The 15,987-nt window shown below is 44.6% G+C and overlaps 1 protein-coding gene across 1 annotated transcript; it reads right to left on the reverse strand.

Moving 5' to 3' along the window:
* Positions 1-4,952: 4,952 nt before the first annotated feature.
* On the reverse strand, positions 4,953-12,375 carry LOC149331185 (uncharacterized). Its single transcript, XM_089555411.1, has 4 exons — positions 12,272-12,375; positions 11,449-11,569; positions 8,474-8,772; positions 4,953-5,288 (listed from the first exon to the last, which is right to left on the reverse strand). Exons 2-4 carry the CDS (start codon positions 11,531-11,533, stop codon positions 5,037-5,039), a joined length of 636 nt encoding a protein of 211 aa, XP_089411537.1. The 5' UTR covers positions 11,534-11,569; positions 12,272-12,375; the 3' UTR covers positions 4,953-5,036.
* Positions 12,376-15,987: the final 3,612 nt, after the last annotated feature.

The raw sequence follows: 15,987 nt of genomic DNA on the forward strand, positions 1-15,987 counted from the left end.
CAATTACACCTAATGAACTTAAGAAATATCGCGTTACTCCCTGCGATGATGCGATGAAAATTCATAAATTTATGTAGTTCACTTCTTTGTATATCATATCAAGGAAAACATGACCGGGATCCGTTCTTCGGCATTCTGGTATTATGATCGGGAAAAAAACAGTGTTTCTTTACGAAAGAGAGGAAACGGGCCGTCGGGACCTATCAGAGCTAAATGCTCAGGGGTAGGTGCGCGGTATATGTATAAAGGTGAGCTAGATTTTGCAGCGGATCCGCTGGCTCGTGGGTCTCGACAGACTCCTCTCTCGCCAGTCCACCTCATTGTTTACTAATGCGCAGACCTGCGTCTTTGGGTACTATCCAGTTGATCACGCGGGTCCAGAACTTTAGTGCGGTCTCTCTGAGCGCGAATTTCATCTTGGAATATTGCATGCAGACTGCGGGTGGCCGAATGACTGCTCAGACTGCTTTGTCGAAGTGTAGGAAGATACGGACCTGGTAACAATAATTTCGCAATCGGCTCCGGCTTAGGTGTTTGAACAGACGGATACATTCACATTCCTAGTAAATGCATGTCTCATAAACGTCAAGCTGACAAGCCATGGGTAACTCGAGACACCATATTACTTATCAACAAAAAACACCACCTCCTAAGCAGATACAAAAGAATCGTAATGTTTATGGCCCAATGCGTCTTGGTAAAGAAATAAAAGTTAAGATCAAGATCGCCAAGAATAACTATTTTTACTCCTTGGAAGCTAAGCTGCAAACAAGTTCTAAGAAGTGTAGAAATTCTTAAAATCTCACGGAAGATGACCTGTAGGAATCCCGAACTTAGTTGACGGTAACGGTATTGTGGTAGATGACGATCATAAAAAGGCCGGCTCATTCTACTCTTATTTGCAGTCTGCTTTTACACAGCTCTATTCAGGTCACCTCGCCCCTGTTTCCGAGGACGTAACCACTCTTATGCCTGGCCTGGTTGTTATATACAGCGGTGTCAATCTTCTTCAGAATATTAAAGCTGGCTCTGCAGGCGGGCCAGACGGTTTTCTTCGGATGTCCTGCGCCCCTGTACAGATATGGTTACTCACTATTTAGTTATTCGATAAGTCTCTTGAAACAAGCTGTCTGCCTGGCGAGTGGAAAGTAGCGAACGCAGTACCGATTCATAAAGCTGGTTCCAGGAATAATGTTGCTAAGTACAGGCTCATCTTCCTCACATGCATATGTGTAGACTATTAGAACACATCATTTACAGTTCTGTGATAAAACATCTTGAATGGAATAAATTCTTCGCCGACTCCCAGCAAGTTTTTAGGGCTGGCCGTTCTTGCGTAACTCAACTAGCTGAATTCAACCATGACCTCTGCTCTGCCTTCGACCGCCACGAGTAGATTTACTGCGTATTTTTATATTTCGAAAAGGCATTCGACATAGTTCCCCATCTCCTGCTCCTTCACAAGCTATCGTTTCTCGGCTTAACAAGGAAGTGCTTCAATGGATTACAAACTATCTTGAAGGGCGCCAGCAACACGTCTTGGTCAACGGCCAGCTTTCAAATACTGCTTCTGTCACCACTGGTGCTCCGCAGGGATCGGTACTGGGGCCTGTGCCATTTTCAATCTATGTCAATGACATCGTGGAAAATGTAACCTGTCAAGTGCGCCTGTACGCGAATTACTGTGTCCCATATCGTTCGATTAAAGCCTCATGTGGCACAAATAATCTGCAGCAAAATTTGGACCGCATTCAGCGCTGGTGCGAGAAAGGGGACATGGTTATAAATGCTGCACAATGTTACTACATTTCTTTCGCGCGCAGGGGTACTCATGTTTTGTTTGACTTTGTTTTAAACAACCAGCTTTTATCTAAAATGACAGGTTTTCAATATTTCGGGGTTTATGTTTCGGCTGACTCGACACGGAGAAAGCAGACTGAATATATATCGGCAAAGGCATAAAGAATGATAATTGTTTTTTTTTAATTTTGGGAGGCTCCTAAGAAGGTTAAGGAACTTTTATACTTCTCTAACATCAGACCAACTATGTAGTACGCCTGCCCAGTCTGGGACTTTCGCGTCGAAGCCTATTGAGATATGCTGGAACGTGTTCAGAATCGTGCGGCGCGGTTTGTCACCAATAAATATTGTTTTAGTTATCGAAGCAACAGTATTAAGCAGAAGCTGAGCTGGGAGTCTCTGGAAAAGCGCCGTCTACGAATAAAGTTAGAATTCCTTAACCACATTTATTTCATGAAAACTGCTATTAACCCCGAAACTTATTTGCTGCCGCCTCATTTTGCATCCAGAAGGTGCGACCACGATTGGCAAATACGTGAAATAAAATGCCGTACTAACTTTCTTTTCGCACGCCATAAATGAATGGAATAAGCTGCAGCATAGTATTGTTGAATGCCAGTCTGAGGCAAAGCTTCGAGCACTGTTGTCGGAACTGTGATGGGCACGCGTGCTCACCTGCTGTTTTCCTGCTTTTCCTCTTCTTATCCTTTCCCGGCCAGTTGACAGATCTGAATGCTCTGTTGACGCTATTTTTCATCGTCTGCCATCCATTCTTCCCTATCCTGTACAAAAAGTTGGCACATGCTGTACGATTGATTGTGTATGTATGTATTCCCTTCGGCAATTATGCCTCCATAGCGCTGCAGAAATGTAAATAAATAAATAAATTACCCAGAGATTAAGGTGACGTCCACGCGAGCGCCAATCAGGCTGTCTTGGTTGGTTTCCCCGCGGCTGTCTACGAGATGTTAGACTAGTTAGCCTGCTTGCCATGAGAACGGAACAGTCATCTCAGATGCGATTACGTCGATGGCGGCAGCTTCCGTGCTGCGGCCCCGAGTGCGTCCTTTGCGGAAGTGGGATCATCTTGCGTTTGGATTTAAGTAGGGCGTGATTCTGTGAACAGCCTGCACACCAAGACTGGCACGGAGTGGCTGTTCTCGAAGGTGCAAGCATAGGTAGGAGTTTGGCTGGAAAAACTAGGTAAGACTATAACCCCATTCCCACCGACAATCGCGTGATTTTTTTATGTATGCGACGCATATATATCCGGAAATAAAGTAACAGATAAGAATAATGTGTAGGACAGTTAGCCATCGACATTCTCACGGGAAGGTTAGGAAGCCTGCTTCTGCTATTATTGGCGTCAGAAGGCATTTTTACTCCGTGCCACGCTGATAAGGCAGGTCACCGTCGGCCTCTTATTGCCCTGTTACACTAATATAAGGCTCACCCCAGGCCAAGACAATAAAAACTTAGACTGATATATTTAGAGCGCTCCGATTCGTCGGAAGCGCAGGCAGCGTAGAAGATTTGCACTTCTGATTTCTATGTATCTGGAAAACAAAAAAGAAAGACAATAACTGTCCTGACGGCAACAACTTTCCACTTGAAAATTCGCCCGGTGGTCGAATGTCCATGGAGGCGAAATTCTAGTCCCGTGTACTGTGCGATGCCAGTGCACGTTAAAGAAACCCAGGTGGCCGAAATTAGCGGAACTCTTCACGTACAGCGTCCCTCATAGCCTTAGTCGCTTTGGGACGTTAAATCTCCATATATCCATAAACCCTAAAAATTCACTTCAAACGTCCAATTCTCGATGCCGTTCGCGTATGTGCTTGATTTGAAATCATTGAAAGCGATGGCTTTCTAATCACGGATCAGATGAAGATATTAGGTAGACGGTTTCCTGCACTACCTTCGTAGTTGTCTTGCTCCCTCGCTAAGTAGCGCTTAGAAGGCGGAGTTTTTCCTTATGGCGTTGTCTAATGACGTCGCTCTCTTCGTTATTCACGTAAGGGCTCCTTTCACTTCGTGAATTTGCAGTGCAGACACCGTTCTTTTAACTGCGTGCACACTCAGATAGCAGCAAGTAACGACACCATGCAGGTTGCTTGCATGTGCGAACGCTACGGCAAAGCGTATTTTAAGGCAGCGCAGATTCGAATTGGAAGTCATTGTTTGGTGCAGTCATAGGTCCACCAAGCCAGGCCCGCAGCAAAACTGCCCGAATTTTTTGGGGGGGCAGAGCCTTACTCCACTTTCGCCATGATGTGTGCCATGTACTAGAAGTGGGACCTAAGTTCTGTATTGTGCCTAAGAAAGTGACGCTAAATAACATTTACGTGACGCTAAGTAACAAAATATAGCATATTCTCTAACCTACACTGTTTCTTATATCCATACCAAGGATATATTTCGGCACCTAGGATCATTTAGCCCTTAATGCTTGACTAGACAGATCTGACACATAAGAGATAGCTTCACAATCTCTGAGTAAAGGCCACAAGGAGACACCAGAACAAATGCTATAACCCTACGAAACGCGAAAATAAATATTTCACGGCTCCGGAAGTGAGATAGCCGGGTTGTTCATTGCATTCAATGCGTTTGATTCACAGCTGGTTGATTTCAGAGAATCCGTTATCCGGGATTCGGGACAGCTCCATGGTAGAGCCGCGAAGCCTAGCGCACTATCGCATCCTTCATAGATGCACTATGCTGAACACTTTAGTGACGACCAAGAAACAAATGACACAACGAACAAAGTGTGAACTGATAACGCATTATTGGTGATGAAGGCTGCCCATTTTTATAGAGAAACGAGGCGCGCCGCGCTGTTGTAACAATAATTTTGTAGTTGTAAAAGACTTCGGATGCAAACAAAAGTTGATGGCATGAAAGAACGAGAATGTTATTGGCATAATCAGGCGGCAGGTGACGCTAGCTGTCGAGCACGCACCTGCCACTTCGCAGGCCAGTTGGCGTTCGCAACCGGATCACGCCTCGTAACCCACATGCGTTGATTTTCATCCTATTTCCGCCCACTCCACAAAGGGCCGCACATCTTTTGAAAAAGCGGGTTGTATTCCTTAGGACTTGTTACAGTTTTCGGAAACTTCACGTCGTGCCTTCTTATAAATGGATTGATATATAAAAAACAACATTTTATTAGTCCCTACAGTTACTTTAAAGCGCAAGTATAAAAAAAATGGAGTTGTAAAGATCGTTCAGTGCTACTCCGGTGGGTGACTTGAAACGAGGAATCGGCCGTCCAGGCGGAAAATCATTCTCCATAACATTTCCACGTGATACTTCATCAGGAAGCTAACGTAGTCCACGATCTTCGTAATAGGTTTGGGTGCTCCGGTCAAGTAGAGGTCGACGTCTTCGAGGACGTCAGCGTGGACCCTGAAGAGAGCCAGGTTGGTTGGTTCCTCAATGGTCGGCAGGACAATGAAGATAAGGCGCAGCTGCTTGGCCGTTGCCTTGTGACAAAGGACAGACAAAACGCGAACGCATTAACGCAGGCTTTACAGTTTTTAAATAGTATAGGTTAACAAGGCTACCGCTTTATACACACTGTTAGCATTATGTACGGACGTTTTTAGCTGCCGGGCATTAGTTACCCCTGAAAGACGGGTACAACCCAGTACGAAACATACGAGTAAGATGCATAAATATCCAGTAATAAGGTGATGAACCTCGGCTGGTAGCTAAAATGTTTCTAGTCCGGAATCACTCCCCAAACATGAGCAAGAAACATTTGAAGGGACACAGAAGTTTAGCAGTATGACACGATAGCGTTATTAGGTGTCTTCAGCGCTCAAATGATCCCTTTGCGTAGTATCACTTCGCCGACATGGACACTGTTCTTTCATTCGCTATCATCATGTCAAAACGCTTAACCCTATCCTAAGAACACAGCGCAACTGTAGCAGGTTTCTCCCGCGCAAGTACTCCTTCAAGTACGCAGGTACGCCTGGGCTCTTCCTCTTAGCCCGGATATGCGGACATTGCCATTCTCTACTTACATTAATATCGTGGCCAGTACCCAGGAGTTTTACACCACGAGTTAACTCCTGGTGCCATGGTGCAGTAATTAAGCGATGCACTACTTCCTCGGCAGGTGGCTGCTTCAAACACGCCCAATGGTGGGGCTTGTAAAACCCAGGTTGCTCTTCCCGCCCACCTTCTCGCGACCCATGATCAATTCAACTGCCACCGACTCCGCTGGGCAGTTTGCTGACTGTCCAATTGGCAGATTGTGATGATGTTACCAGGTCCCATGACCTACAATGCATGTGGGCCAACTACCTTTCTAGCCACGCCAATCCTTTTTCTAGCCACGCCAATCAAAATACTTTTTAAATGCTTTGTTTTGCCTTCTATCTACCTTTCTCCCGCATCAAAAATATTATTAATTCCTTTCACGCTGAATACTAAACGAGTAAGTTCGGATTCTTTGTGCAAACTGAGACCTCTGTTCAATACCTAGCATTGCCCAAGACAGAACGTGTAAGAAGTGAAAGAGATGAGCGAGGTCAACCATGCACTACCCTGAAGTAAACTCTTTTCACGGCATTACCAGGTTATTTTCTTTTTACCTTGCATGACCGGTTAGCGATGTGCACATATTATCGTCAACCCACCATCTTTCGCACCCAACAGATTAATTTTTGAAAATACGAAAGCTTATGGTGTTAAGGGTTCACAAAACAAGGCCGTTGTCTGCGAATAGCTTTAAATGTGAAGTTACGTGATCGGTAAAGTGCGGCGAACTAAATGAAACACGCGATATCCTTGGCTCGTAAAAAACTGGTACCACCCCCACTTCGCTTTATCTGCGCCATCAGCCTGGTAACTTCCTACCTCCCTGGAACATTATCGTGCGCGGCGTCCCAAAGTACTGACTCCTCTGATGGCCTCTTATTGTGGAGAACTACACAGGCAATAATACATCACTACTGTAAAAAAGCACAACGTAAATCTAAACGTTCGATTCATTTTTTTTCCAAACTCTCAGGATATTATCCAAACTGCGAGGCTGTCATATTGCGAGAATTATTAGACTAAGTTGACGAGAAGAGCGCCTGTGTTACTTCAGGCTTATAGCTGTAATTAGTGATAACTCTCTGTGTAACAGAAAAAAAACTATGCGCTCCATGTAGCCAAGTCCTTAAAGAAATTAACCTCTATTCGAAGGCATTCAACCCCCTTCATCTGAAATCTGCGAATTAGAGATAATATTAATGAAGACTAATCAGGACAATGTATAGGCAAGCATGTCACCAAATAAGCAACAAGAAAGTTAGTGCGAATGGTTCCTGCTTGAAAAAAAAACTGGAAATTAATACAAATCAATCCCTTTTCGAGATTTGAAACATGGTGGAAACCACTAATTCAGCTTTCGCGTAATTTCGCTAAAGGCACGTACATATAAAAACCCCCAGCGAAACAAATAAAGCTGCGTACATTAACAGGTTTAGGGGGTCGGAAAAGATGAGGTCTCAGCTGTTATTTTAATCGACTACCTCGAATAGAGCCGCGGGAAGCAGCCCTGAACTGTAGCCAAGTCTGCACGCCGCCTGCGAGAGGCGAACTCAGCAATCGCTGAGCAAGACTGCTCCATGCAGTGGTATAATGCTGGCAGAGAAATTCCAGAACAGCCATGAACAACTGCAGGATTATGTTCTTTTTGAAGAGAAAAACTAGCAGCTCCTATCTCTTCAACTTTCTTTCAAAGTTCTTCATCCTTTAGAGACATGTATCTTTCCTTATGCGCTATACTGAACTAATTGGTATACCTGAATTAACACCGCTCTGGTGTGAACTAATGGAAGCTGAAAGAGGCGGAGCTCTGCAGTACACAGACCTAATGAGTGATTATCAAAAACTATTGCATTTTACGTCCCTTAAAGGAACATTGACGTCCGTTTTCGATCGCAGTGAAAACAATTGATCGTGATTTCGTAAGTAATCTAAAATATATTCCCTGGAAAGCCGGCGTCCACACGTGCCAGCCCGTCATACAAGTTCAGGACTGTTCTCGTAATCCGCAAGTCAGTGGCCCGGCTTCTTCCTCTTCTATCCTTATACTGAACGCCAATTAAGTATAGGAAATGTATTATTTTAAATACTTCCCGCCCTTCTGCATGCATCTCCATGAAATTTACACAAATAAAGACCGGTAGTAAACGTGGGCAGAAAATCTGGCTTTTATGGATTTCACATGAAAAGGGCGCTATCAATCATTCGCAAAGATCGAACATTAAATGAACGAGATGAATGAACAAAAAATGTTCGGTTATAAGAAAGTCCTACCTGCATCCCATCACAAATCCTAGCAGATAAAACTGACAAACGTAGGTCATTATTTCGGAGAGAAGTTACGATGACGCCTTACAGTTATTGACTAGATTTCAGAAGAAAAAAGCAGCATAAGGGGGTTAGAGGTGCACGCGGATACATAATAATATGAACTTTACATTGGTAGGGTAGGCGCATTACAGTGGAAAAGGCCTTTGCCGACATTTTTATTAGGATAATAATGATACTGGTGATGCTTGTCATGATGATAACATATCTTTGCTTTCAAGAAGCCCTGGTGACAGTGCAAATTACATAAAAAATCGTGCGCTTTACATATATCGACACAAATGCGCATTCTTACCTTTATCCCTAGTCTTCCGGAGCCACCGCCGCACGTCTTCCAGTTCAATTCGGCGACCAGGGGCTCGTGTGCGAAAGCGGTGACCTCAATGAGGCTGTCCTTTCCCACCACGCAATACGCGTTGTACGGTTTGAAGGTCCACAAGGTGTCAAAGCCGTAGAGATGGGTCGGCTCGATCTCCAGGCCTCCCGACCTGGGGTCCATGACGACGTCCGGAAGGGTGACGTTGCCGGGTATTCTTCTCAGGTATGCCTTTATGTTCTCGCTCCAGTTAGCTTCTGGGGCGCCTGGGCAGAGTCCTGCACACGCAGTGAAGAGGTTTTCAAGTTTTCGTGCGGGCCCTCGGAGCTTTAGCAATGCTTAATTACACTGCATGTTGTGAGTGACATACTGAGGTAGTCAGATAAGATCCCGCTGGGGGCAGTGGGTGTTTTTTCTTCCATTTGGTACTAAAGATATGTCGTCCATAAAATCATTACATTATTAACTTTATAATGATCAGCACAACAAAATTTTTCAAACTAACTTCCTGAATGCTTTTCTTCGTTTCCAGGACAACTGGCTTCATTGAAGTGTTGTAGCTCAAATTGAACCCCTCATTTCTCTACATTACATTCATATGGAAGGTCATTTGTAGAACAGTACTTATAATTGGTTCGAATATCAAGCGTGCAACACTAACAGACGTCCGCAAGGATTTGTATATATTTTCTTCCTCGGTCCTCGTAACAGCACCCCATGCTATAATGCCTAAATGACGACACAGGTGCCCAATAAATTAATACATGAACCCTGCAAATGACGTCAAGCCAGCTGGACAGCCCTCGGAGCCGGAGATTCAATCCCCATATTGTAACTGCTCAGCAGCTCTAAATGGCGATGGACAGCTGCTTTAGTAGCTGAAGTGAACAAGATTCAGGAATCAAACAAGGATTTCAGCGTTTTCGGCCATTTGTGCCATAATTGGGGAGGCGTCGCTCCTTTTTTTGTCACAGCGATGGAAGTGGACGCTCCTGAGCCTCATTTAAATCACAGTGGGTCTGCAGCGGCCGCCCCGATAAAGCGCCTCTGTCACATGAGAGACTCAAGCAGCCAGGCTACTGAGGTGTACTACGCGCCAAGTGACTACTCCTCATCCGACTAAGCGTTCGTATCGGTCGATAGCGAGCAGGCAAAGCGCATACTGCGCAGAGAAACCGAGTCGTCCTCATCAAGCCCTTAAATGGTCATCAAGGCGCGAACTGCCCCTGCAAACACCGTTATGTTTGTACCAGGAACCATCTAAGACGTCAAATTAAACGCCTTAAAAGACGTCATTACGATTGATGCAAGCGTAGCGCACTAGAAAGTTTGTTCGACATCACCAAACTCTGCAATGTCACGGTACGCCACCCGGTGAGCAATAACACTTCAGTTTTGCAAGTTCAGCGCCTGGGAAGGTTAGAATGCATCAACCTGAGCTTCAAGGGTAATTGTGTATCATAACACGTGAAGGTTGGGCACTTTCGACGCACAGTTCGACCTTTCGCCGCTAAGCCGCTGCAGTGCAGGAAGTGCATGCGGATCGGACCCGTGACTGGCGGCTGCAACAACTCTATCCTGTGACAGAGATGCTGTGAGCCCCACAGCGACATTTGTCGCCCGACTGCCTTGAAGTGCGCCAACTGCCGTGTCCTTGAGGACTATTTCTGGAAAGACCGAACGGGCGGTACTGAAGCAAATGGTGTGAGGCAATTCTGTGTACAGAATGGCCGCTGCAAAAAGGCGACGACGCCGTTCGTGCTGCCGAAGGTTCTTAAAGAAAGCAGTCTCCTTGCAAGGAAATCATCAAGCGCCACTGTAGTGTGCGCGCCTCCTCCAACAAGCACACTAAATCAAGGGAGCCCGGTGTTTGGTGACGCCTTACTTACTGCCTCAGATATTACTAGGCCACCAGTTTAAACTCTGGAAACCAGGAGAGCATTGTGCTTCTTTTTTCAGAAACCTAAGAGTTTTTAATTTCTGTTTACCTACATTATACATGCTCTCCCCTCGATCGGAAAGTTTCATCTGCGCTGCGACATAAGGCCAATGTAGCAGCGTCTGAATTACTGCCTGCTGCGAACGGAGGCTGAAAAAAAAAAAAAAAGAAAATTTAGGCAGAGGCAACTGTTTTCAAATTATCTTGTGGTTGCGGGGCGCGTTCCCTGTTTCTGGAACAATCGGCTTTATTTATTCAGTATTTGAGTTTGAGACCCGTACAGTACTTTTTATCACCTCCCGCTCCCGCTATTCGTCTCGTTGTTTGCAGGCATTGTGGAGTTTGAACATGTCTGAAATAACTACCTTTCTCGATTTTAATTGTGAACAGTTTCAGCGATGCCAGTTAGCATGCCCGCGCACCAAGTTAAAATGGCATTTTACTGGTTCTTCACAATCTCCCCTTGTTTCAATTCAGGGTGTTCTTATTGATGACATCCCTAATAAAGGCCTTCTTTTAGAGTATCTACGTCATCACTACCGCAGGCGAACCTATGGAAGCGCGTTGTCTCTTGTATTGCTACTATTAGTAAACGTTAATAATTAATTCTACCGTAAGCTGCATTTAGCACGGTAAATAGCCGCAATATTCTCTAATAAAACATGAATATATATCGGTGCCTATACACTATTCATCCATTATTGCTTTCCCCATTGTATGCACTCTTTCATACCGCTTTGCAATTCACTCACTATTTTGTAATAGATAGTTCATTTTGCTATATGTCGTGCAAATATTTATGTATAACACACTAGTAAGTATTATTCTACATAATATGTACACTTGTTATCCGTCTGATGATATCTGATTATTTTCATATTTTTTGCTGTATTACTTTACAATTACTTTATCAGCCAGCATGCTTCTGCTCGCAAACTACCTGTAAATAAATAAACCACTGACTTCAAAAAATTAAACTTAATTAAGAACCTGCCCTCAAAGAAAAGTCGCTTACCTTCTGAGAGGCTGAATGGATGTTCATCGGCGTTGCTAATACGCAGCACAGCAAGCGCAAAAAGAATGGCCGCCGGACCTGTCATTTTGCGAAATAGTGCCCACCTCCTTGTCAAAGAAGCCTGAAAAAAAAGCGCAATATCAGAACTAGGGCCAAAACAAGCCGTTATTTATTTGAGATAAATATTGGCGGACTGGTAATAAAGCAAAAGTAAATCAATGGGGTTGGAAATACTGGCAGACTTTCGGGATATCTCCGGCTGACATTGCACGAGAGCTATTATTATATCTCGCTCTCCATCCCATGGTCATTGATGATACAATTTTTACAGCGACCTCTAAACACTGCATATTCTACTCCTAACTCCCTCGTCGCCTAATAGGCAATACTGAACAACTTATGGAAAGAGTAGATTTCGGGCGTGGCCTTCGGCAACTGCGACTTCAGGCACTATGGAGAAAGTGCCTCTCTTAGCTCTCGCGGAAGAAGCAACCGCAATACAACGTCAGCTGGTGGAAATCGTTGTTACAGCATACGCCCACCGCTCGTACACCTGCTATCATGTCTAGTTCTAAAGCATTAAACGGGATGGCAAGCTTTACATAACGGCCCCTGTTAGTCGCAGGTAGTCTTTACAAGTCCGGCGCGTCTAGACCCGAGCACTCTTTAAACACTCTACGTGATCGCGGACGTTTTAAGCCTCTGTTTTTCGCTCGGAGGACGCCTTTAATACTATGTCAGCAGCCTAATATTATGGTTTTGCCTTCAGCTAACCCACAGCGATTGAGGAGAACCACGGGAAGGCTTGGAAAGGCAAGCTTACCTCATATGCCACACAACGGGATGTCTCAAACAGGCAGATGGAAAGTGTGTTCTGGAATGGACTCACCCTTGTCAGCTTGCATATAAGCGCCTTGCCGCTGACGTCGCTGCTGTCAAAGCAGACAGTATTGCACATAATCCAAACAACAGAAATACGTATTTCCAGCAGTTGGGATAGAGTTTCGAATGGATGACAATTCCTGCAAACAGAGTGAAATACTATATACCATGCCCTTTCAAGCTTGTCTCTTCGTGATATGATACGCCACGGCTGTTTTACGCCGCTATATCCTTCGCTTTCTTAGCGTGGTCTGCCAAAAGGTCTGTAAGTGGATCCGGCCTTGGCTGTTCTTGATTGTGAGTGTCCGTTAAGATCGAATAGCTCAAGATGGCGGGATAGAAACATAAGGCAAGACTTGATAACAAGCTTGCCTTAGAAGCTATGTGGCTTGCGGTGGCCGCAGTCATTCGTGGCAACGCGGCCTTCGCATGCGAACCAATGCTAGTATCCACACTGCTCCCTACTAATTTTTCTGGCTCTTTCCACTTCCATATCACCCAGAAGCAGTGCTTGCTTGACTCCGCTATTCGACAGCAAACGTGTCCAGTGGCTGCATGAGTCGTCGTTCAAACAGTTCAAGTGCTTCCTCACGGCGCACACCACTCGCGATGTGCTCTCCCGCTCCTACCCCGTACTATTAACGTTAATGCAACCCAAACCGTGCCGTAATGCACCAGATGGAATTTTTAATCCTTTATGATGGACCTTTCTCTCAAAATAAAGAGCAGACACGGTTGTTATGAATGTTTATGTTCACATTATTACATATAGAATGTATATGTATTGTTGAACAGTGAGAAAGAAGAAACCAGCTAGCTACAGCAAGCGAGGCATTAGAAATGTAAGTCGCCTCCCGTATGGCATGTCTCTTTATGTTCGGGCTAGCACTGGTTTGGAATTCTTTGAACTGGCCGCCGAATAACACATCTACAGCAAGCAATGAGCGGATATTTTGACAGTTACGTAGATATTTTGACAGTTACGTGGAAATAATATAGACGGGAATAATAATCCCGTGAACCGCGTTTAACAGGTACTTCCTGATTAGGAATACTACTGTACTCAGCTCTATGAAGAGGAATCAATATGGTAAAACCTTGCCGGTGCTCAAGTAGTGTGCAGTTGCTTGCAGGCTTCCGAAAATGTTTGAAACGGCATTAAAGAAACGGCAGCAGGCAAAGCCAAGTAACATGACAAGTAAAGCTTTATAAGAGACAGGTAGGGAGAAGAATAGATAAGGCCACAAGCAAAGGTTTTTAAGGACTTTCTAGATGAAAGCTACTAGAGAAAATGGACTAGAGCAAGACATGTATGGCTTACCAATGATAACCTATTGCCAGAGAGTTTAACAGCGTAAAGTCCATGGCATACGCAGCAAAGTGTTAGCTCCATAGACTAAATTTATAAGCTCACGGCAAAAGATAACCACGTTTGGAGCTGGTTGTGTTTAACTACGTTTAGCTTGTGAGGTTTAACATTTAAAATCGACTCAGTGGAAGGCGTCTTTGTCCTCCAGCTCACGCAGTTGGGCAGATCATGATGGGGCTCATAACATTTATCGGAACTTTTTGTAACTTCATACTAATTCAGATGACGGGGGTTAATTTTTATTTTTATTTTTTGTATAGAAAGCTCCTGAAGCGCTCGCTATACACTGCGCCCATTTGACCCAGGACAAAAAATTAGGCTTTTTCTGTTGACACTTTCAGCAGGCTCCTGTTCAATCAGCGCACTTGTATAGGAATTCAAATGTGTTTCCTGGTCGTTTTTGCAAAACATAGTTTTTCCTTCAGCCAGTGCCAGAACCATACATCCCTTTCCAATCCATATTTTTGCACTTGGGAGATCGCCATTGAAGCTACTGTTCTAGTATATTGTCACGTTGTAGTGACGGCAGTCCAGCGGTCAGGAAGATACCAAGAAGTCTTGTAAACGAAGCTCTTTATTTGGGCTGACTTGCGCCCGCAAAAGAACTGAATCACTCGGCAGCGGCGTAAGCAACAAACGTGCTCGTCAGTCGTCGTACTATGAATGCCCGCCGCTCGCGGCATCGCTCAATTTAAAGCCGGCAAGGAAACTTCGAGATAACAGGTCCAGATCATCTAGAGTAATCTGGAAAAACGTAGATGCAGCTCGGCATGGCTGTGATCAATCGAGATTAGTCCAGTCGCTTCTCGCGTCACAAAGAAAAATGATAACACCCTTTTCCTTCGGCCTTGAGCGCGAACAACGGACACTACAATGATAGGTGGCAATATCATATAATAAAACTTCACACAAGAAATGCAGTCGGCTTGGTCATGAAACTTTACTAACTGAGCTTGCTGACGCCTTTATTATTGCGTAAGTTACGGAGTGATACAACGGTACATAAAATTACACTGCGCCAACACATATGTGTCGCGTAAAGCCCTCCGTTGTGTCTAAATGGCTGCACCGTTAAAGGTGCACTGAAGAGGAATCTGAACTCGTCTTTTTGCAGTGGAAACTGGATCCACACGTTTCGAGCATTCTTAGAAATGTCGACTTATTTCCCTGTGCGGCCGATTTCCCCAATTAAATCGATCCAACGTCCGGCTCCAGCCTTTATTTTTTGAATTCTCCCCGTACGGTGGGCGGAGTCGACCAACGCGTGGAGTGCGTTGGTCGACTGCCCCATGCTATCTTTAAGGCTTCGTGTACTCATGTTGCCACTCGTGAGAAATCCATGCGTGATGCCCTGCCTCATCGGTGGCGCATGATGTGCCACAACCATTATTCCCGAGCGAAAGAAGTCTTAGATAAAAAAGAGAACAGAAAACACCGAGATTCCTCGCCGTTTCCCAGGCACATGTAAGAGCCAGTGATGGCAAAGCCACACGCTGTATAGTAAGGAACCACCAGAAACAACACCTCGTGCTATGTACCGCTTGCCATTTTTCACCCTATAGTACCTCTATCAATACATAGGTGGCGACTACTGCAGAAAATTAAGCTGGAGATTTATATTGTCCTTTTTACTTTTTGTAATTGCATCCTACTGCATTTATACATCCTCATATTAAGCTATTTATCATATTCTAAGCTAAACTATTGTCATTTCTGTTAGAGTCCGTGCAATTTGTTTAATTCTGTTTTTACGCGACCAGTACTGTAGTATTACGTTGCTTGCTTGTATGGCTCATATGTTAATTTTGCTTTCACTCTCTTCAAAAGCCAAAGCTAGTCTAAAGCTCGCCATGCCGTTTTCGATACCAGGCTGCATAGCTTTAGCCCACCCGAGCATTTCTGTGCACACCTAGCACCGTTAGCATAGCGCATCCTTCCGCCATATATATATGCGCTAGTGCCATAAGACTTTTCGGTACCATAAGCGTACCATAATAACAGTGACCAGTTGTATTGACTAGTCACTGCTCGTAATATAGGACGAGAGGTTCGTCGCGCTCGACAGTTTCGGAAAATAAGGAGTGCAGAATTTCGCCCTTCTTAGATCACTTCACGATTCAATATGTCTAATTTGGGGTCATTTTTTCTCTTCTTTAAAATAATTTGGTTAATTCTAACTTCAGTGGTAGCAGCTATACGCCGGTGCATAGCGCCGAAGTTTATAGCTAATACCACTGTTCGTTTCATAGTTACGAGGCGCTAAATGACAACAGCCGCGCTTTGCCCGT

Source organism: Amblyomma mixtum, chromosome 8 (genome assembly GCF_055824585.1).
Source record: "Amblyomma mixtum isolate Tamu chromosome 8, ASM5582458v1, whole genome shotgun sequence".
NCBI lineage: Eukaryota > Metazoa > Arthropoda > Arachnida > Ixodida > Ixodidae > Amblyomma > Amblyomma mixtum.